This window comes from Capricornis sumatraensis, chromosome 5 (genome assembly GCF_032405125.1).
Source record: "Capricornis sumatraensis isolate serow.1 chromosome 5, serow.2, whole genome shotgun sequence".
Taxonomy (NCBI): domain Eukaryota; kingdom Metazoa; phylum Chordata; class Mammalia; order Artiodactyla; family Bovidae; genus Capricornis; species Capricornis sumatraensis.
Genome location: NC_091073.1, coordinates 103,379,182 through 103,403,761, shown reverse-complemented (window position 1 = coordinate 103,403,761; position 24,580 = coordinate 103,379,182). Strand labels below are relative to the sequence as shown.

The 24,580-nt window shown below is 38.0% G+C and overlaps 1 protein-coding gene across 1 annotated transcript in view; it reads right to left on the bottom strand.

Moving 5' to 3' along the window:
- AGBL3 (AGBL carboxypeptidase 3) overlaps positions 1–24,580 on the bottom strand; it is a 101,982-nt gene that overhangs the window by 60,274 nt on the left and 17,128 nt on the right. The window contains exons 4-6 of the mRNA XM_068973198.1: positions 6,608–6,715; positions 3,680–3,818; positions 1,720–2,499 (exon numbers count right to left, since the gene is read on the bottom strand). Of these exons, the coding sequence (XP_068829299.1) occupies positions 1,720–2,499; positions 3,680–3,818; positions 6,608–6,715 (1,027 nt within the window). The remainder of the gene's footprint in view (positions 1–1,719; positions 2,500–3,679; positions 3,819–6,607; positions 6,716–24,580) is intronic.

Here is a 24,580-nt window from a genome sequence, read left to right as displayed (position 1 = left end):
TTCTAGAATAAACTCAGATTTACATAAAATTGCCAAAAATAGTTGACAGTGTCCATATGGTTACCCCTCGGTCCATTTTCCCCTAATGTTAACATAACCACGAAATATTGTCCAAAACTAGGGAACCAACAACCCACTCCAGTGTTCTTGCCTGGAGAACCCCAGGGATGGGGGAGCCTGGTGGGCTGCTGTCTCTGGGGTTGCACAGAGTCGGACACGACTAAAGCGACTTAGCAGCAGCAGGAACAGGGAACCAACATTGGTACATTACTGTTAAACTCCCAACCTTATTTGGATTTCACGAATTTTCCCAATAATGTCCTTTTTCTGTCCCAGAATCCAATATAAGATACCACATTGGCTTTACTCAGCTCTTTTGTCTGTCATCCCCAGGAAACTAAGTCAGTCATGGGTTATTCTTTATCCCTTAAATATTTCCCAAGTAACTTCCGAGAATCCTGAAGTCCACATCTGTGAGGGGTATAAAAGCAGGGTTTTCATTCCTTTTTGTGGGGATCTGCATTTCACTCTCCATGTGTCTAAGATGAAAGGATTAACATGAGAGCGGAGGCTGAACTCAGGCAACTGGAGCCACGCTGGGAGCTCTGGAAGCCTGTCGGCTCCTCTCAGGGACTGGAGGTGTCCCTGAGGCAGGCCTCCTTAAATCAGGGCTCTGGTGCTTGCACTAGGGGCCCTGGTGACGCCGGGTGAGGATGCAGACACTCTGTAACAGCACCTATCAATGTAACATTTGAACAGTCCTAAAAATTTACAGAGAGTTTTTACATCTACATCTAATTCACTAAATCCTTTTCTTTTTACATTTGAGGAAACACTGAATATATTTACAACTTCCAATATTCCAGTAATATTGGACACTTTATTCTGGGCACTTTAGTAATAATCTCATTTAATCCTCCTGTCTGTGAGGGAAGTATTACTATTCCCACTTTACAAATAGATGAGGAAATAGAGGTTTGGGTTTGTTTTTAAACTGCTCAGGATCACACAGTTAGCAAATGATAGAGCAGGGATTCCCATCTGATATGTTTTCATTTCAGTCTCCACGTTCTTAACCAATAAGGTTAAGAGGCTTTGGACTTGGAATGGGTATTGTTTCACTCCAATAAATCTTTCTACTCTAGCAACGCTGTTTCTGATTGTTATTACTTGAATCTATTAAAGAATTCACCCAGTAATCCAACAAGTCTTTAAATATTACATGCATTTTACTGTTCTGATTCTTTAGAAAATTTAAAGCTGTTCACTTTTTTCCTAGGGGCAAACAAGACTATTCATGAAAGCTTAAGTAAGTATGCAACTTATCATCATCCTAACAGACTCATCACAGAGCAATGTGTGGTTAACGCAGTACTCAAAGACTCTAGATGTAATTAATTTTCTAGATGTAATTAATGAGGGACTCTCAAGGATTCAAAAAGAAACATTAGCTTTAGGAAGAAACCAAATTTAGGACAGGCAAATTTAAGTTTCACTAACCTATTAAAATGCTGTTATTTACAAGAAGGCTAGTGAATGTAGTGGCATAATGCCAGAAAGGTATAGAAGCAGAGTTGGGAAGAATGAGGGGAAAAATTAAGTAGCTATACTTAAACTATCTTAAGGACAGTTAAGAATAAAGTAAGTGCGATTGTGGGAGCAAAATTCTTACTATCAAGTTTACTAAATAAGCAGAGGGTAATTTGAGGCTTATTTTACCTCCGGATCATGTTCCGGGTATACCAGACAGAAGGAAATGATTCCTTCAGGAGAGATGTATAGTTACGGTTTAAATCCCGTCCAGCTAAGGAACACCGATAATTTCCTACAATCACACCATCTGGATTCAGCATGGGTACCACCTTGAAGACGAACGTGTCCCGAAGCAACTTTGCATCACTTGAGTTTCCTAAAATATAATCTAGGAAGCCTTTCATGATCCAAGAGCTGTTGGTTTCTCCTGGATGTACCCTTGCAGTCAGAATCACAGCCTTCCGCTTTCTTGACTCACTGTTCTTCAAGGGGGTAGTAATCGTTAAAATATACACCATGTTCCTAGCAATTGTGTGGCACAAGACACGTATTTTACAAAACTTTGACCGTACTGGGTCGTTATTGATGCCAGACAGGTATTCTTGCAGGTTTGTGTAAGTGTACGGATAGCAGTGAGCAAAGTAGCAGGTATCTTTACTGTGTGGAAATTGAAACGTCCATGTAAGTGAAAAATGATGGTGCCTATCTTGCCCCTGGTTGTTTCTATAATACTTGATTTGGTCTCCTATTCTCTGCCAGCCAATATTATGAGCGCTGGCCTCTTTCTCAGAATAAAACAGTGGGCGCATACCCCGATTATAAAGACTAGCAGGCTTGGTGAAATTGATAATAGTGAATCTGTAGACTATTCCTGCTTGAGTATTAGTGACTTGGAAATAGTACCACTGGGTGTGTTTATTTGTGAACAGGTCAGGTCGCACAGTCAGCTGGTATTCATATTCTGCCCTAATACACAAAAAAAGGAAGGGGAGGGAGACATAAAAATGTAAAAATGACATTCAAGTTTAAATAATAAAAGTAATAATAAATGTATATCTACCTATTCATGGAAAGCTTTTTATTTGGGAAACTGTTTATTAAGCAGTATCTAATACCAAGTAATTGCAAAAGATCAACGTTTTGAAATTTTCTCTTTTAACTGGATGTGAAACTGATTCTATGCTAATTCTGAAGCCTTTTTATCCCTTTGTAATTCAAGAGAGCACATTTAAAAAATGGGCATTTGACAAAAAATTATGTATTTCAACCCAATTATGTTTCCAAAAAAGAAGTGATTAAAGAGTTAAGTTTTTAAGAATTAAAGTCCAGTGTCTTTTATTTTTTTTTACCTCAGACACATATTTGTTTTATATTAGATTCTAACTCTAGAGATCTGAAATACATATCACTAACAAAGGTTAAAAACATATATAAATTACTATGAGCATATGAATTATACAATTTTAAACTCTTTGAGAGGACAGGAACTATATTTGATAACTATTTGCATTCCCCATACTTAATTATTGAAGATACTTAAATAAAAGCAAATATAACTTCATTAGTACATTACTTATATATACAACAATTTCACCTGGTTAGTTGTGACTTTTTTCTTTACCAAGTAACTTCCTATTCTATCAGCATTATGCACTTATTATGTGTGTATATGTGTTTGTGTGCATTGGTGAAATGAATGTTGCAAACCCTTAAGGGCTGTTGAATCTAGGTAATGAGTATATGTAGAACTGTATTATGCTCTGTACTTCAGCGTATGTTTAAATTTTTTCATAAAATTAAAAAAATATATATCCTTGAATTGTATGCATATTCCCAAGCATGTTTTATAGAACACTCATCTGAAGACCTAGTCCATTAAAAAGCTGGAGAAGCAGTGTTCATGTGTGTTTAATAGTTCATACTGGCATACTGAAAATGTACACTACGGAAACCTGCTTAACTTTAATTCATAGCTCTCAAAATTGTTTGAATCCAGAACCTTCCATACCTACCCTCTTATGATAATCTCTAATTAGCATCTATACTTCAAGGAATTAGAGTTCATCAGTGGATACTAAAACTATTGTACCTAATACAGGAAATAGATGATAGTCTACCTCCTCAAATAAAAATAATTTAAACCTACACTTTGACTACCTTCTGTAGATTACCACTCTCAAACCTTGCTTCAAACATCAAAGTATCATCACAGTTATCCACAGGCTGCTTCAAGGGTGTCCGGTTGCCCCCAACTCGGGAATACACAAAACACGGCTCTTTGTAGGCTGATGAGAGATCATAAAGATGTTCAAGCCATATCTAAAGTCTATAGGCTATTCTGCATAGAGTTTGGAGATACAGTATAACTGAAGTGTCACTAAGGGTTATAAATTTTAATATGACACTAACATATAGGTTTATGTTGGAATAAGAAAGTCTGATTTAGATTAGAAAAGCAATGCCTAAAATAAATTCATGTATTTCTCACAGTAGAATACATGAGTTCTACTTCTGGTTATAATGAAGTAATTGTTCCTGAAACTGTCTTCTCACTGTAAAGGACTATAAAACTAGACAAAAAATATATATATACGAATTAACCATTTCCACACATTCAGACAACACAATGATTAGAACTACATAAAGTTCTTGAAAAAAGATAAAATGAAATAAGCTCATGTTTTAACTTTAGATTTCTTGGGAATACTTTTTACCTCTTAGAAAGATGGCACTTAAGGATAGCATAACAGTCTTGTTGAGCTGAGGAGGCACAACTGTTGCCTGGGGCTGCTGAAATTAGCACCCTAGGTAATAGAAGAAGAAAGCTACATAGAGGGAGGGCTTCAGTAGTCTACATGGTGGTTGCTTGGCTGAAGACCTGGCTGTACAAGCACAGGGTAAGGTTAAGGAAGACAGGACAAAGTGCTCCTGAGATAGCAGAGGATAAACATTCTGTGATATACTGAAATTCCAACTTATCCAGAATAGAAAGGCTTCACTGAGCACTGCAGGCATTTAACTATGACTCTAGAAAGGTTGAGTATTAGGCATAAAAACCACATTTAAGAGAAGGTTCATGACCTGGAATGAAGGACAAAATAAAAAGAGATCTGTTTTTATTAAAAAAGTAAACCAATTCTAAAAGGAGCAAAATGATTTGTCAGCAATTTAGCTTCCTACCAGAAAAAAAAATTCAACGCAATTTAAAAAAAGAAAACATGTCTTTCACAATTTCCCACATGTGATAAAAAAAATTATCAAGCATACAGAGAATGAGGAAATGTGACCCAATAAATATTTATATATTTAACAGTCCCCAAGATAACTCAGATGGTACAATTAACAGAGAAGGACTCTGAATTTATGTTAAAAGGAAAAGATAATGAGTAAACAGATCAACTAATAAAAAAAGAAAACTATAAAAAGAATGAAAATTCTGAAAATAAAAAGTACAATAACAGAAATGAAAGACCTACCAGATGGGGTTAAGAGAAATTGAATATTGAAAAAAAAAAAAAGACTCAGTGAACTTACAGACAAATGAATACAATTATTCAAACTCAAGACCAGAGATAAAAAAAAAAGAACAAAGATCCAGTGAATGTGGAACATAACTAGAAATTCCAAAGGATAGAAAAGAAAGAATATCATGGGGAAATTATGTGAAGAAATAATGGTTGAAAATTTCTCAAATTTGGATAGGCAGAACTATTAAACTATGGATCCAAGATGTTCAGCAAACTCCAAGCAGGATAAATACAAAGATAAACAAATCTAGGCAGATCATAGACAGAAGGCACAGCATATATAATGTGGAACAATGATATAAATTATGTCTGACTTTTTCTTAGATGTCATGAGATAATAACAATATCTTTAAAGAAATAAAAATATTTAAAATAAAAAAATATGAACCACAAATTCTTTATGCCCAGTCGTTTGGGGACTTCTTTCTCCTACAGCTATAGGTCTCGACACCAGTCTGATCTCTTACCCTTTTGTGCCAAGAAGAAACAATGGTTCTGTTCTGTTGACAACTTAGTGTTGTCTCACCATCTCTGATTAGTCTTCTTTGATTCTGTCTACCCTTTTATAAGATATCTTTTCATTAAAATTTCTTAAATTACATTTGCCATCCAATTCCTGACAAGACCTTGACTGACTCACCTCAGCTACTTTAATTTTATATTATATCTCATTTAAGTTATGTGTGGAAGTTATAAAGTAGGTTAGCTGGGTAAATATTTGAAATCAAATTGAAAAAAATCAGAGGTGCTTTTCTCACCTCAGTTGTTTAAAAATGCATGAATATATGATTTCTGTAATTGCTTACTACATAGGAAGCAATCCCTGTGAATTCCTCTATTTTGCCAGCTCTTTAAATAAAATACATGTTCCCTGGAAGTTATCTTTAATATACACTCTAAGATATACAAATGTGATGGTGAAACTGTACAGGAGTCCCATACTTCCTGACATTAGGGTTTCAGGAGCAGCAGTTTAGAATACAGGTTCAGACTTCTATGTTTGATCATTAGTACACCTGACCATAAAGCAGAGATTTTTACATTACTGGAACTCTCAAAGTGCCAATTATTAATCCTGAGTGTTAAGAACACTTTCCTAAGATATAATCTTGGATAGTATTTGTGATGTGGGATTGTTTTTTTGGCAATCCCAAGAGATGCATCAAACTGGCATGAAATGAAAATAAACCATTTGAAAGACTGCATGAATGTGACCTATAGACAGACAGGTGCAGAGCACTCTGCTGGATAGATCTTTGAAAACTGATGTGAAGTTTAATTCCATTTCAATAAAACTCTTCATTCTCATGGTTAGCATGATGCTTCATTGTAAAATAACTGTGCATAAACTGCAGTATGCACCTTCAAGAATACAATTAGCACTGAATCAACATCTGGAACAATATTAACCAAACATGGTTATGGAGTCAGAGATTTCCTGGTAATTGGCAATTTCCACTATCAACAGCAGAACAAATACAACTAATAGATTAGCCCAGACACCAAATTATTATATTTTATCACAAGATGTCTCATTATGTACCCACCATCTTCGGCTAGATAAACCACAGTTTCTTCCTTGGAGTCTGCATAAAGGGGTTCCATCTCCAGGCCCGTGGGGATGTACATTGGCTCAGGATTTGAAGGGGTCCAATCTGGAGGAAAAAACCATTATTGGAATATGACTTCAAAATAAAGCAATAAGATTTTATTGTATATTTTAAAATTATTCATTGGTAGATCTAGGCTCAAATCCAGCAAAGCTGGATTTCTCATTAAAAGTAATAATGGGCATGGTCACACTTTAACAAAACCCGTAACATTTTATTTGCACCTTGTGCTCAGTCAGTCATGTCTGACTTTTTGTGAAACCCATGCACTGTAGCCTACCAGTCTCCTCTGTCCATGGGATTTTCCAGGCAAGAATACTGGAGTGGGTGGTCATTTCCTACTCCAATTTGCACCTTGGTTCTAAGTCATTATATAGTTCACGATTATTTTGTGCCACCACAGATTTAACACGAAAGATTCTATTTCTCCTGGGTGCTTGATGCCTCTCTAACCTGTCTTTGGGAAACTTACTTCACCTCTTTATTCTCCCTTTCCATGCATCTTCAGTCTTTTTCCTCCTAATGGTTGCCCCCTAAGCTTGCATGCACGGTTCAAGTTTCTTTTGTCTCCCCATTGGAAGGCTATCCTTGGAGCCACACCTTTTCCTTTACCTATACCAGCTTTCCTACTCTTCATTATTTTTAGGACCAGATTTTTGATCATGATCTATCTGGTTGGGAAAAAAAGACTTCACAGACCAACCACCTCTTGTTGTTCCCACTTTTTAGTGGACAAGAATTTGGTGACTCATTCATTCTACTTATTCTACTTATTATTGGATGCTCTGTGTCAGACTGGGCTTCGCTCTGGGAATAGAAATGCTCCAGTAGAGGGAGCCAGCCTCTGTGATCCCAAATACAAACGAAAGAACTTGGTGATGAGAAACAAGTGTTGCTGGACAAATATGTTTTTGGTGTTATATGTACAACTGGTTTAGCATTTGACATGATGAATAAGGGTCAAGTCTAGCTACAGAAAAAGCACAGAGCAGAATATCAATGCAAATATTCAAAAGTGTACTTTGTAGGGTTAACAACACACAACTGATAACAATAAAGCAAATTAAATTTAGAAGTGAGGCTCTCATTACTTGAAAACAATCAACTCAAACCAAAATTAACAATGAACTGATAATACAGCACCTGTTTTGAAATTTTGGGGAACTTTTAGCTATTTACTTTTTTTTTTTTACCATCTTGATACAAAAAGCTGTATAGTCTGACCTTTAAAAAGTACAGTAATCGCATTTTATATCTTCATGCAATTTGAGGATACCTTTTCTCACTTAGGTTACAAAGTTATTTTATTTTCTTCTCTCTCTTAAAAGGTTCACAGAGGAATTAACCTAATGTCTGTGTACAAATGGAATATGACTTGCCATCCCTGTAAACTTTGAGACTACTTTAGAAAACCTATTGACAGGCTGTAATCCTATAACTGTGGTATTTTATTAATAGAAATTCTTTGGGTATTGATTATAAAAGGTGTTCCTCTCCCAAGATCAATTTATGATCCACTTTCTAATGCTGAATAAAAGGTTCAGAATAAGTGATGAGCTATATCTGGCCCATGGGCTATACTTTATTACTATAGAGCCTGTGTGGATCACAATAAACTGTGGAAAATTCTGAAAGAGATGGGAATACCAGACCACCTAACCTGCCTCTTGAGAAATCTGTATGCAGGTCAGGAAGCAACAGTTAGAACTGGATATGGAACAACAGACTGGTTCCAAATAGGAAAAGGAGTACGTCAAGGCTGTATATTGTCACCCTGCTTATTTAACTTATATGCAGAGTACATCATGAGAAACGCTGGACTGGAAGAAGCACCAGCTGGAATCAAGATTGCCAGGAGAAATATCAATAACCTCAGATATGCAGATGATACCACCCTTATGGCAGAAAGTGAAGAGGAACTAAAAAGCCTCTTGATGAAAGTGAAAGAGGAGAGTGAAAAAGTTGGCTTAAAGCTGAACATTCAGAAAACAAAGATCATGGCATCTGGTCCCATCACTTCATGGGAAATAGATGGGGAAACAGTGGAAATAGTGTCAGACATTATTTTTTTGGGCTCCAAAATCACTATAGATGGTGACTGCAGCCATGAAATTAAAAGACACTTACTCCTTGGAAGAAAAGTTATGACCAACCTAGACAGCATATTCAAAAGCAGAGACATTACTTTGCCAACTAAGGTCCGTCTAGTCAAGGCCATGGTTTTTCCTGTGGTCATGTATGGATGTGAGAGTTGGACTGTGAAGAAAGCTGAGCGCAGAAGAATTGATGCTTTTGAACTGTGGTGTTGGAGAAGACTCTTGAGAGTCCCTTGGACTGCAAGGAGATCCGACCAGTCCATTCTGAAGGAGATCAGTCCTGGGATTTCTTTGGAAGAAATGATGCTAAAGCTGAAGCTCCAGTACTTTGGCCAACTCATGTGAAGAGCTGACTCATTGGAAAAGACTCTGATGCTGGGAGGGATGGGGGGCAGGAGGAGAAGGGGACGACCGAGGATGAGATGGCTGGATGGCATCACGGACTCGATGGATGTGAGTCTGAGTGAACTCTGGGAGATGGTGATGGACAGAGAGGCCTGGCGTGCTGCGATTCATGGGGTCGCAAAGAGTCGGACACGACTGAGTGACTGAACTGAACTGATAGAGCCTGGACTCTAAGCCTTAGCTTTTCCTACATAAGAAATCTCCCGCAATATTAGTGACATAAAACAGTAATTTATTTATCTCAGCTGGGTGATTCTTCTGGTATCACTCATGTATCTTGATCAGCTGCAGGTTTAGCTGGAGGCTGGCTGATCTAGGATAACCTCAGCTCATCTCTGCTTCACTCTCATTATCCAGAAAGCTAGCAAGGAATCATTCCATGTTGGCTGGACAGGGTTTAAGAGAAAGCAAAAGTGTACAGTCTCTTGAAGCCTAGGTCAACCCTGGCATGCTTTATTTTCTGCCACACTCATTCTGGCTAAAGCAAGTCACAAGGCCATCTCAGATTCAAGGGATAGGGCAAAAGTACACTTCTTCATGGAAGGAGATGCAAAGAGGTATTTCAAAGGGTGAGGATAAATGGATCCCCATGGAGAATTATGGCTACTTTTTAAATTGAGAAAAATTTACATGTTATATATAATATGACATACTCATAAAACTGTACAGTTTAATCAGTTTTAAAACTATATAATCATGTAACCAATACACCTATCAAAATATAGAACATTTTTTTTAATCATCTTAGAGAGTTTCCTCTTGCCCTTTCCAAGTCAACCCCTACCACTGGTTTCTGTGACTGTAAACCAGTCTGCCTATTCTACAACTTCATATAATTGGAATCATATATAGTCATCTGTTTCTGGCCTCTTTAACTCAGTATAATGTTTTTGGGATTCATCTATGTTGTGTTTACCAGGGTTTTTTTCCTTTTCATTGTTGATATGTATGGCTATACCATAGTTTCGATATCCATTCTCCTACTTCTGAACTGGTTCCAGTTTTTGACTATTGTTAATAAATATGAAAATGAAAATTATATGCAACTATTTTTGAGGACATGTATTTTAATTTCTCTAAACACCTAGGAGTAGAACCATTGGTCACAGTGTAGATATATATATATATTTGTTGTTTTTGTTAAAAAAAAACCCTACCAAACGTTTTGTATTAGAATTCCAGTTCTACATTCTATTATTTGGAGTTGTCAGCCTTCTTAAATTAAAAACAACAACAACAAAAAAAAAAACTGTTGCCATCCCAGATGTAAAGTTCTTACCTCACTGTGATTTTAATTTTCATTTCCTATGTTGAACATTTTTCCATATGTTCCTTAGCCATTATATGTCTCGCTTTAAGCAAAGTTTGCTCAAGTCTTTTGCCTGTTTTTAATTAAGTTTTTTTCTTTTTAATATTGATTTGTAATAATTCTTCATATATTCTGCATACAAGTCCTTTGTCAGATATACATTGGGAATGTTTTCTTATAGACTGTGGCTTGCCTTTTCATTTTATTAACTGTGTCTTTTGATGAGAATTTTTAATATCAATGAAGTCAAGTTTATTAATATTTTCATTGTTTCCTTTTTCTTTCTGGAGTCTCTCTACAGTATTGTTGCCTTAGTCTATGGTTATGAAGATACTGTCTGGTTTTCTTTTAGGACTTTAAAATGTTAACTTTTATGTTTAGGCCTACAATCTATTTTGAATTAATTTTTTGTATATTAAGTGAGATAGAGGTCAAGGTTTATTGTTTTCTACATGGATCCCAAGTCATTACAGCACAAATCATTGAAAAGAATTTTTCCTTATTCCCACTGGATGGTTTTGGTCCCTCTGTCAACAATCATTTGGTCTCTCTCCGGATTCTATCCTGTTGCACTGATGTATTTATCTTTTTTTGCCAATTATTTGTGCTCACTTTTAAAATCTACCAAAACATATTTCTATCTATAGCTCACATGACCAGAAACAAACCAAATGTTTAAACAAATTATTAGGAATTATACTTATGAAAAGTATAGAAACAAAGAAATATAGCTCAGGGATTTATCACAAAGCAGATACCACTCAGGTCAAGAAATACTATACTGCAGGTATCACAGGTGCCCCACTCATGTCCCCTTCTAATCACTACCTTTAAAGGTAACCATTAGCCTTCCAGTGTAATCACTTCCTATTTTCCTTTATAATTTTCAACTTAAGTATTCACACATATACCTATATATAATATAGTTTATATTTACACAAATATATACATGAAACTATAGTTTTGTTTTGCCTACTTTTGAACTTTACATAAACTGAACTACATAGCATATATTATTCTGTGCTTTTAAACATATATTTGTGAAATCAGTCATGGAATGTGATTGTAATTTGTTCATTTTCATTGCTATATAATATGTAACTATACAAATATTATAATTAATTTATCAGCTTCTACTTGTAATGGACACTGGGGCTCTGTTAGTTTAGGGGTATTATGAACAACAGTGCTACAAACAGCAAGCATATGTGCCCACATTTCTCTTGGATATATACCTGGGAGTAAGGATTCCAGATCGTAGGGCATGTGTAGCTTCAATTTTAGTAGATAATACAAAGCTGTAATCCAAAGTAGTTATACCAACTTACATACCCACTAGCAGGTTATGAAGGCTGTTGCTGCTCCACATTCTCACCAATGTTTAGTACAAGTTAAAACCTGGTCTCTCATGATTTCTAAGAAACAGTATACTCAGCCTTGTTAATAATTGGAAATGCACCTTAAAACCACAATGAGACACCACTTCATAGTAAGGTTCAGGGATATGTTTACTGGCCATTTGGATATCCTTTTTAATAAAGTGCCTGTTCAAATCTCTTGCCTGTTTTCCAACTGGGTTGTCTTTTCCTTATTATTTGTAGAAGGGCTTTTGTATATTCTAGATGTGACCTCTTTGACAGGTATATATTGCAGACTGTAAATATATAATCCCAATCTATAACTTGCATTGGTTTTTTAAAATAATGTACTGAAGTTCTTGACTTTGCTATAGTCAAAATTTTCAAACCTTTCCCTTATGGTTAGCATGTTTTATTCCTTTTTATTAACATGTTCCATTAATAAAATGTATTCCATTTTATTCTTTCCCAATTTTAGTATCATGAAGATATTATCCTCTATTATTTTCTGGAAGTTTTGTTGTTTTTAAATGTAGATGTACATTTACATCTACAACCAACCTGCACTTGATTTTTGTGTAGAGTAGAAGTGGAGAGGGTTTTCATTTTTTAAATACTGAAATCCAGTTATTCTAGCACTATTCATTGAAAAGACTACCTTTTAATTATTCTTCTGAAGTTTCACTTTTATTATAAATCAGGTGTCCATTTGATCACTTTCCAAAAAACACTACGCTTCGGCTATCACTCTCCAATCCCCTAGCCTTCAAGCCTCTGCTGCTGCTAAGTCACTTCAGTCGTGTCCGACTCTGTGTGACGCCATAGACAGCAGCCCACCAGGCTCCCCCATCCCTGGGATTCTCCAGGCAAGAACACTGGAGTGGGTTGCCATTTCCTTCCCCAATGCATGAAAGTGAAAAGTGAAAGGGAAGTCGCTCAGTCGTGTCCGACCCTCAGCGACGACAGGGACTGCAGTCTTCCAGGCTCCTCCGTCCATGGGATTTTCCAAGGCAAGAGTACTAGACACTAATCAACCATTAATCTACTTTCTGTATATATTTGCCTATTCTGGGCATTTCAGATAAATGGAATCATACAATGTTTGTCCTTTTGTGTCTGGCTTAATGTTTTCAAGGTAAATCCATGTTGCAGCATGTATCAGCACTTCCTTTCTTTTTATGTACAATTAATAGTCCATGTGGATATACCACACTTCGTTTATCCATTCATCCACTGATGGACATTTGGGTTGTTTCCACCTTGGGCTATTACGAGTCATATTGGCATATTAATACTCATGTACTTTTTTGGGCACATGTTTTCATTTCTCTTAGGTATATTACACGAGTGGAACTGCTGGGTCAAATGGGAACCCTGATACACTTTGGAGAGAAGTGCCAAACTTTCCCAAAGTAGTTGTAAGATTTGAGGGTTCTGAGTTCACATCAACTTTGTCATCTGATTTTTTTATTCTGGTCAGCCTAGTGAGTATAAAATGGTATCTCATTGTAATATTAATTTGTACTGCTCTAGTGACTAACAGAAGCAGAAGATATTAAGAAGAGGTGGCAAGAATACACAGAAGAACTGTACAAAAAAGATCCTCATGACCAAGATAATCACGATGGTATGATCACTCATCTAGAGCCAGACATCCTGGAATGTGAAGTCAAGTGGGCCTTAGAAGCATCACTACGAACAAAGCTAGTGGAGGTGATGGAATTCCAGTTGAGCTATTTCAAATCCTGAAAGATCATGCTGTGAAAGTGCTGCACTCAATATGTCAGCAAATTTGGAAAACTCAGCAGTGGCCACAGGACTGGAAAAGCTCAGTTTTCATTCCAATTCCAAAGAAAGGCAATGCAAAAGAATGCTCAAACTACTGCACAATTGCACTCATCTCACACGCTGGTAAAGTAATCCTCAAAATTCTCCAAGCCAGGCTTCAGCAATATGTGAACCATGAACTTCCAGATGTTCAAGCTGGTTTTAGAAAAGGCAGAGGAACCAGAGATCAAATTACCAACATCTGCTAGATCATGGAAAAAGCAAGAGAGTTCCAGAAAAACATCTACTTCTGCTTTCTTGACTATGCCAAAGCCTTTGACTGTGTGGATCACAATAAACTGTGGAAAATTCTGAAAGAGATGGGAATACCAGACCACCTGACATGCCTCTTGAGGAACCTATATGCAGGTCAGGAAGCAACAGTTAGAACTGGACATGGAACAACAGACTGGTTCCAAATAGGAAAAGGAGTATGTCAAGGCTGTATATTGTCACCCTGCTTATTTAACTTATATGCAGAGTACATCATGAGAAACGCTGGGCTGCATGAAGCACAAGCTGGAATCAAGATTGCCGGGAGAAATATCAATAACCTCAGATATGCAGATGACACTACCCTTATGGCAGAAAGTGAAGAGGAACTAAAAAGCCTCTTGATGAAAGTGAAAGAGGAGAGTGAAAAAGTTGGCTTAAAGCCGAACATTCAGAAAACGAAGATCATGGCATCTGGTCCCATCACTTCATGGGAAATAGATGGGGAAACAGTGGAAATAGTGTCAGACTTTATTTTTTTGGGCTCCAAAATTACTGTAGATGGTGACTGCAGCCATGAAATTAAAAGATGCTTACTCCTTGGAAGAAAAGTTATGACCAACCTAGACAGCATATTCAAAAGCAGAGACGTTACTTTGCCAACTAAGGTCCGTCTAGTCAAGGCTATGGTTTTTCCAGTAGTCATGTATGGATGTGAGAGTTGGACTGTGAAGAAAGCTGAGCGCTGAAGAATTGATGCTTTTGAACTGTGGTGTTGGAGAAGACTCTTGAGAATCTCATGGACTGCAAGGAGATCCAACCAGTCCATTCTGAAGGAGATCAGTCCTGGGTGTTCTTTGGAAGGAATGATGCTAAAGCTGAAACTCCAATACTTTGGCCACCTCATGCAAAGAGTTGACTCATTAGAAAAGACTCTAATGCTGGGAGGGATTGAGGGCAGGAGGAGAAGGGGACGACCGAGGATGAGATGGCTGGATGGCATCACCAACTTGATGGGCATGAGTTTGAGTGAACTCCGGGAGTCGGTGATGGACAGGGAAGCCTGACGTGCTGTGATTCACGGGGTTGCAAAGAGTCGGACACGATTTAGCGACTGAACTGAACTGAACTCAAGTGACTAAAGATGATGAAAATCTTTTCACGCGTTTACTGGCCATGTGTTCTTCTTTAGAGAAATGACTATTCAGATCCCTTGCCACATTAAACTGGGTTGTCTTTTACTGTGAGTTATGAGAGTTCTGTATGTTCTTTACAAGTCCTTTATCAGATATAATTGTTTGCAGATATTTTCTTCCATTCTTTAGGTTGTACTTTTTTGTTTTTGATAGTTTCCTTTGTAGAATGAAAGTTTTAAGTTTTAATAAAATCCAGTTTATTCATTTTTCTTGCTTCTGTTGCTTATACTTTTCTTCTTCTAACTAAGAATCCATTGCCAAATCCAAGATCATAAAGATTAGCTCTATGTTTTGTTTTTTTTAGTTTTGGCTCTTACATTTAGGTCCTCATCCATTTTGAATTAATTATTTTTATACGGTGTGAGGTAAGGATCAAACTTATTCACACTGCAAATGTGTGTATATGAATGGCAAAAGCAGATATCCTTGTCTTGTCTTTGATCTTATAGGGAAAAGCATCCAGTCTCTGTTCTGTTTCATTAATCTATCTATATATATATCCCTTCACTAATACCACAAGGCTGTGACCACTGTAGCTACAAAAAGGTCTTGAAATCGGGTAAGCTGATTGCTTCCACTTTATGCTTCCTTTCAAATTATTTTAACTATTCTAGTTATTTTACCTTTCCATATAAATCTGTCTATATCTTCAAAAAGCCTTGACAGGAATTGCCTGGAAACTGTATATTAATTTGGGAAGAACTGACACCTTTACTAGATTGGGTTTTCCAATCAATGATCATGGTGTATTTCTTGAGATTTACTGACATCTTCTTTGATGCCTTCCATTAGCATTGTGTAGTTTTAAGCACAGAAGTCTTAAAGGTGTTTTGTTAAGTTCAAACCTAAGTATTTAAGTTTTCCAAGTGATTGCAATGATGTTGTATACTGTGGTAGGAGTTTGGATTACACAGATGCATGCATTTGTTAAAATTCACAGACAGATAAACTTAGATTTGTACATTCATTGAATGTAGAATTTAGCTCAAAATAAAAAAAGAATCACAAAGACTGAACTTTAGAGATGAAATGTAAGAATGGCTACAACTTACTCTGAAATAAATGGAATAAGATATCCCCTTGTCCAAGGTAAGGAGCAGCGGCTGTGCTTTGCTGGAGCAGCCGTGAAGAGATACCCCATGCCCAAGGTAAAAGAAACCCAAGTAAGATGGTAGGTGTTGCAAGAGGGCATCAGAGGGCAGACACACTGAAACCATACTCACAGAAAACGAGTCAATCTAATCACAGTAGGACCACAGCCTTGTCTAACTCAATGAAACCAAGCCATGCCTGTGGGGCAACCCAAGACGGGCGGGTCATGGTGGAGAGGTCTGACAGAATGTGGTCCACTGGAGAAGGGAATGGCAAGCCACTTCAGTATTCTTGTCTTGAGAACCCCATGAACAGTATGAAAAGGCAAAATGATAGGATACCAAAAGAGGAATCCCCAGGTCATTAGGTGCCCAATATGCTACTGGAGATTAGTGGAGAAATAACTCCAGAAAGAATGAAGGGAAAGAGCCAAAGCAAAAATAATACCCAGTTGTGGATGTGACTGGTGATAGAAGCAAGATCGGATGCTATAAAGAGCAATATTGCATAGGAACCTGGAATGTCAGGTCCATGAATCAAGGCAAATTGGAAGTGGTCAAACAAGAGATGGCAAGGGTGAACGTCGACATTCTAGGAATCAGCGAACTAAAATGGACTGGAATGGGTGAATTTAACTCAGATGACCATTATATCTACTACTGCGGGCAGGAATCCCTCAGAAGAAATGGAGTAGCCATCATGGTCAACAAAAGAGTCTGAAATGCAGTACTTGGATGCAATCTCAAAGACGACAGAATGATCTCTGTTCGTCTCCAAGGCAAACCATTCGATATCACAGTTATCCAAGTCAATGCCCCAACCAGTAACACTGAAGAAACTGAAGTTGAATGGTTTTATGAAGACCTACAAGACCTTTTAGAACTAACACCCCAAAACGATGTCCTTTTCATTATAGGGGACTGGAATGCAAAAGTAGGAAGTCAAGAAACACTTGGAGTAACAGGCAAATTTGGCCTTGGAATGCGGAATGAAGCAGGGCAAAGACTAATAGAGTTTTGCCAAGAAAATGCACTGGTCATAGCAAACACCCTCTTCCAACAACACAAGAGAAGACTCTACACATGGACATCACCAGATGGTCAACAGCAAAATCAGATTGATTATATTCTTTGCAGCCAAAGATGGAGAAGCTCTATACAGTCAACAAAAACAAGACCAGGAGCTGACTGTGGCTAAGATCATGAACTCCTTATTACCAAATTCAGACTCAAATTGAAGAAAGTAGGGAAAACCGCTAGACCATTCAGATATGACCTAAATCAAATCCCTTATGATTATACAGTGGAAGTGAGAAGTAGATTTAAGGGTCTAGATCTGATAGATAAAGTGCCTGATGAACTATGGAATGAGGTTCGTGACACTGTACAGGAGACAGGGATCAAGACCATCCCCATGGAAAAGAAATGCAAAAAAGCAAAATGGCTGTCTGGGGAGGCCTTACAAATAGCTGTGAAAAGAAGAGAGGCAAAAAGCAAAGGAGAAAAGGAAAGATATAAGCATCTGAATGCAGAGTTCCAAAGAATAGCAAGAAGAGATAAGAAAGCCTTCTTCAGCAATCAATGCAAAGAAATAGAGGAAAACAACAGAATGGGAAAGACTAGAGATCTCTTCAAGAAAATTAGAGATACCAAGGGAACATTTCATGCAAAGATGGGCCTGATAAAGGACAGAAATGGTATAGACCTAACAGAAGCTGAAGATATTAAGAAGAGGTGGCAAGAATACACAGAAGAACTGTACAAAAAAGATCTTCACGACCCAGATAATCATGATGATGTGATCACTAATCTAGAGCCAGACATCTTGGAATGTGATGTCAAGTGGGCCTCAGAAAGCATCACTACGAACAAAGCTAGTGGAGGTGATGGAATTCCAGTTGTGCTGTTTCAAATCCTGAAAGATGATGCTGTGGAAGTGCTGCACTCAATATGCCAGCAAATTTGGAAAACTCAGCAGTGGCCACAGGACTGGAAAAGCTCAGTTTTCATTCCAATTCCAAAGAAAGGCAATGTAAAAGAATGCTCAAACTACCGCACAATTGCACTCATCTCACATGCTAGTAAAGTAATCCTCAAAATTCTCCAAGCCAGGCTTCAGAAATACGTGAACCGTGAACTCCCTGATGTTCAAGCTGGTTTTAGAAAAGGCAGAGGAACCAGAGATCAAATTGCCAACATCCACTGGACCATGGAAAAAGCAAGAGAGTTCCAGAAAAACATCTATTTCTGCTTTCTTGACAATGCCAAAGCTTTTGACTGTGTGGACCACAATAAACTGTGGAAAATTCTGAAAGAGATGGGAATACCAGACCACCTAACCTGCCTCTTGAGAAACCTATATGCAGGTCAGGAAGCAACAGTTAGCACTGGACATGGAACAACAGACTGGTTCCAAATAGGAAAAGGAGTACGTCAAGGCTGTATATTGTCACCCTGCTTATTTAACTTATATGCAGAGTACATCATGAGAAACGCTGGACTGAAAGAAGCACCAGCTGGAATCAAGATTGCCGGGAGAAATATCAATAACCTCAGATATGCAGATGACACCACCCTTATGGCAGAAAGTGAAGAGGAACTAAAAAGCCTCTTGATGAAAGTGAAAGAGGAGAGCGAAAAAGTTGGCTTAAAGCTGAACATTCAGAAAACAAAGATCATGGCATCTGGTCCCATCACTTCATGGGAAATAGATGGGGAAACAGTGGAAACAGTGTCAGACTTTATTTTTGGGGGCTCCAAAATTACTGCAGATGGTGACTGCAGCCATGAAATTAAAAGACGCTTACTCCTTGGAAGAAAAGTTATCACCAACCTAGATAGCATATTCAAAAGCAGAGACATTACTTTGCCGACTAAGGTCCGTCTAGTCAAGGCTATGGTTTTTCCTGTGGTCATGTATGGATGTGAGAGTTGGACTGTGAAGAAGGCTGAGCACCGAAGAATTGATGCTTTTGAACTGTGGTGTTGGAGAAGACTCTTGAGAGTCCCTTGGACTGCAAGGAGATCCGACCAGTCCATTCTGAAGGAGATCAACCCTAGGATTTCTTTGGAAGAAATGATGCTAAAGCTGAAGCTCCAGTACTTTGACCACCTCATGCGAAGAGTTGACTCATTGGAAAAGACTCTGATGCTGGGAAGGATTGGGGGCAGGAGGAGAAGGGGACGACCGAGGATGAGATGGCTGGATGGCATCACTGACTTGATGGACGTGAGTCTGAGTGAACTCTGGGAGATGGTGATGGACAGGGAGGCCTGGCGTGCTGTGATTCATGGGGTCACAAAGAGTCGGACATGACTGAGCAACTGAACTGAACTTAACTGAAGATATCCCTCTTCTTGCTCCAGGCCCATAACTTATGGGTTTCTATTAACTTATCAGGCACCTGGGTCTTACTTCAGGACCATCTCACCTAAAGTCACCCACTCTTTCCTCTTAAATAAGATATCTCAGTGGACTAAGGACTAATCAGCCCATGTTTCACACATATCTGTGATTTCATGTATTTGGTATTTTTTAACTTTTAAGAGAAGGTATGACCCAGCTATGGCTTTCTGAGGCCTTGACACAGTAAAAAAAAAAAAAACTGTAGCTGGACTTTAATTGAATATTATTATTAGCATCATCAACCATAAGGTATTATTCAATCAATGGTTACAGTACATAAAGATAAATGCAGACAAACATACACGTACGTGCACATACACATACACATACATACATATGAACATGTGAATACGTAATGGATCTGTTTAACAAACCCCCCTTCAGTTCAGTCGCTCAGTTGTGTCCGACTCTTTGCAACCCCATGAGTTGCAGCACGCCAGGCTTCCCTGTCCATCACCAACTCCCGGAGTTCACTCAGACTCACGTCCATCGAGTCAGTGATGCCATCCAGCCATCTCATCCTCTGTCGTCCCCTTCTCCTCCTGCCCCCAATCCCTCCCAGCATCAGAGTCTTTTCCAATGAGTCAACTCTTCACATGAAGTGGCCAAAAGTGGCCATGAAGCTGGAGTTTCAGCTTTAGCATCATTCCTTCCAAAGAAATCCCAGGGCTGAACTCCTTCAGGATGGACTGGTTGGATTCCCTTGCAGTCCAAGGGACTCTCAAGAGTCTTCTCCAACACCACAGTTCAAAAGCATCAATTCTTCGGTGCTCAGCCTTCTTCACAGTCCAACTCTCACATCCATACGTGACCACAGGAAAAACCATAGCCTTGACTAGACAGACCTTAGTCGGCAAAGTAATGTCTCTGCTTTTGAACATGCAATCTACACCCCACTAAATCCCATGCTCTATATGCCCTTAATGCCCAGTCAAACCCCCAAACAAGGCAAAAATATACAAATACATAGAACCTGGCCATCTACGCAATACAAAGACAGCTTAATACACAAGATTGTTGCTGTTGTTCAGTCACTCAGTCGTGTCCAACTCTTTGCAACCCCGTGGACAGTAGCATACCAGGCTTCCCTGACCTTCACTATCTCCTGGAATTTGCTCAAACTCATGTCCACTGAGAGTAGAGAGACCAAGAAAATAAACCCCAGTGGTACCAATAAACTACTTAGATATTCGCCATTTATATAGACAGACATCTCCTAGATCCCTAGACAACCATTTTAGTCAAAATTCTAACACTAAATCTAACATAAATCACATAAAGCAACTATATACATGTTATTTCAGTATATTACAACATGTAAATGTAGCTTAAAGCCTGAAAGCAAGGCACTGAAATCACCTAGATCACTAACTCTATAAACATACAGGTTTTGTCCCAGTCTATTAGTTTTAATAAAATTACACAATGCAGGCATCAAGCACACTAACATTAGTAGCTCATAACAGCTTGCTTAACCACACCCCTACAGGGAGCAGCAGTGATAAAAATTAAGCTAGAAACAAAAGTTCAACTAAGTTATACTAACAGGGTTGGTAAACCTCATACCAGCCACTGTGGTCATAATGATTAACCCAAATTAACAGAAATATGGTGTAAAGCATATTAAAGAGTAATATAAACTACAGTTTTAATTAACCCATAAAAAGCTGTAACTAAAATAAAAAGAGACTATGAAAGTGACTTTATTATTTCCTGATTACACAACAGCTAAGACCAAAATTGGGATCAGATACCCCACTATGCTTAGTAGTAAACCCAAATAATTACAGGAACAAAATTACATGCCAGAGTAGTACTACTAGCAACAGCTCAAAACTCAAATGACTTGGTGGCACTTCTCACTCCTCTAAAAGAGCCTGCTCTATAACTGATAAAGCCCGATAAACCTCACCAACCCTTGCTAATGCAGACTATATACCACTATCTTTAGCAAACCCTAAAAAGGGGCAAAAGTAAGCATAATTGTTATAAATAAAAACATTAGGCCAAGGCGTAACTTACGGAATTGGAAAAAATGAGCTACATTTTTTACTTCAAGAATTTATGTTCACCAAACGAACATTTTTTATGAAAGCAAAAAACCAAAGGAGGATTTAGTAGTAAATTAAGAATAGAGTACTTAAACTGAATAAGGCCATGAGGCATGCACACATCAACCATCACCCTCCTCAAGTGTTGTAATAATTTCCTATAATCTAATAGCAAATACTAATCATATGAGAGGAGACAAGATGTAACAAAGAAAGCATACTGGAAAGTGTGCTTGGATAAATCAAAGCATAGCTTAAATAATGCACCCAGTTTACACGTAGGCCATTTCATAATTTATGAATACTCTGAATTAAATCTAGCCCAATATCCTTCTCTATTCTACTAGTATAAGCAAACTAAAATATTCATTCAACATTCAAAGTGTAGGAGATAGAAACTTAATATCTTCTGGCACTATAGAGAAAATAGTTAGGGAGTGATGAAAGAAACCTAAAAAGTAACAAAAAAACAAAGTTTACCCCTTGTACCTTTCACATAATGATTTAATTAGCAAGCATTAACAAAGAGAACTTAAGTTAAATATCCCAAAACCAGATGAGCTACTTATGAACAGTTTATTAAAACAAACTCATCTATGTAGCAAAGTAGTGAGAAGATTCTAACAAGCATGGTGACGGCTAGTTGTCCAGGAAAATAATTTTAGTTCAACTTTAAAAATTACTAAAAATCTTTTATAAGTTTTAATGTATTTTTAAATGTTAGTCTAAAAAAGGTATAGCTTTTTAGAAATGGGTACAAACTTATCTAGAGAGTAAAAATAAGCAACACCATAGATGCTGTTCAAAAACAGCCGGCAATTAAGAAAGTACTAAAGCTCAAAAATAATTTTATGTTAATAATCAGTAACAAGCAAATCAACTCCTAGATTTATATTGGACTAATCTATTAACTAATAGAGGCAACAATGTTAATATGAGTAACAAGAAGTATTTTTCCTTGCATAAGTTTACATCAGTAAAAATATACTGATAATTAACAGTAAATAAATATTAATAAAACTCAACATTAAACTACTTATCAAACACATTGTTAATCCAATACAGGCAGGCACCCAAGGTAAGATTTTAAAAAAGTAAAAGGAACTTGGCAAACACAAACCCTGACTGTTGACCAAACATCACCTCTAGCATAACCAGTATTAGAGGCACTGCCTGCCCAGTGACAACCACTAACATCCTGACCAGGCCAAGGTAGCATAATCATTTGTTCTCTAAATAAGGACTTGTATGAATGGCCACATGAGGGTTTTACTGTCTCTTCGTTTCAATCACTGAAACTGACCTTCCTGTGAAGAAACAGGAATAACAAAACAAGATGAGAAGGTCTTATGGAGCTTTATTGACAACAACAAAAATAACTAAACCACCGAAAGATAACAAAAATTTATACCGGTGGACAATTTTGGCTGGGGTGACCTTGGAGAACAAAAAAGCCTCTAAGGGTTGAAAGTCTAGACTTACCAGTCAAAACATATTATGACGTACTGATGCAAAAATTTAAGCTTAGGGTAACAGTACAATCCTATTCCAGAGTTCATATCGACCCTGATGTTTACAGCCAGGCTGGATATAACTAGTATAAGCAATACAAGGGTTTACAACCTTGATGTTGGATCAGGACACCCCAATGGTGTAACCACCATTAAAGGTTCATTTGTTCAACAACTAAAATCCTACATGATCTGAGTTCAGTTCAGTCCCTCAGTCGTGTCCAACTCTGCGACCCCATGGACTGCAGCACGCCAGACTTCCCTGTCCATCACCAACTCCCGGAGCTTGCTCAAACTCATGTCCACTGAGTCAGTGATGCCATCCAACCATCTCATCCTCTGTCATCTCTGAGTTCAGACTGAAGTAATCCAGTTGGTTTTTATTATATACTTCTTCTGGAGAAGAAGGCTATGGCAACCCACTCCAGTACTCTTGCCTGGAAAATCCCATGGACGGAGAAGCCTGGTAGGCTGCAGTCCATGGGGTCGCTAAGAGTCGGGCATGACTGAGCGACTTTATGAAAAAACAAGAGAAATAAGGTCTACTTTAAAAACTATGTTAAAACTAGTTAATGACAGTTTCAACTTAACAGATACAAAACATCTACCCAAGACCAGGGTTTGTTAAGGTGGCAGAACCCAGAAATTGCATAAAACTTAAACCTTTATAGCCAGAGATTCAAATCTTCTCCCTAACAAACTGTTTATAATTAGTATCTTAATACTTGTTATCCTCTTCTTTTAGTCATAGCATTCCTAACATTAATTGAATGAAAAATTTTAGGTTATATGCAACTGAAAAGGGTCAACTATCACAGGACCATATGGTCTATTACAACCCACTGCTGAACAGTCATTTTATTCATTAAGGAACCACTACGACCAGCTGAACCCTCCATTTCCATATTCATCATTTGTACCAATCGTAGCCCTAACTCTAACCCTAATCATGTGAATCCCCCTAGCTATACCCTACCCCCTCATTAATATAAGTCTAGGAGAGCAGTTCTCCTGGGTTTCCTTACCCTACTGCTCTCCACCCAGGTGCCCTTTCCCAATAAAATCTCTTGCTTTGTCAGCACGTGTCTCCTTGGACAATTCATTTCCGAGTGTTAGACAAGAGCCCAGTTTTGGGCCCTGGAAGGGGTCCCTCTTCCTCAACAAATGGTGACTCTGGTGGGGACTCTTCTTTGCTGAGACTGACATCCTGCCACTCAGGGTACTCAGGGGCCAGCTTGCCTGCCAATGGACCAGACCCAGTGGCCTCAACTGGAACCCTTTTGTCCCTGGTCTCCTCCTGATGCGGACAACTGGCCAGAGTGCCCTGACTGGTAAGGAACAAGAGACTTTATTGACCTCTCTCCCCTTCCCTCTCTCTTTCCTCTCCTTAACCCTTCCTATTCTTCCCTGCTTTTCTAGTCCCCCGGTCCTGGATGCAGGAATCTGG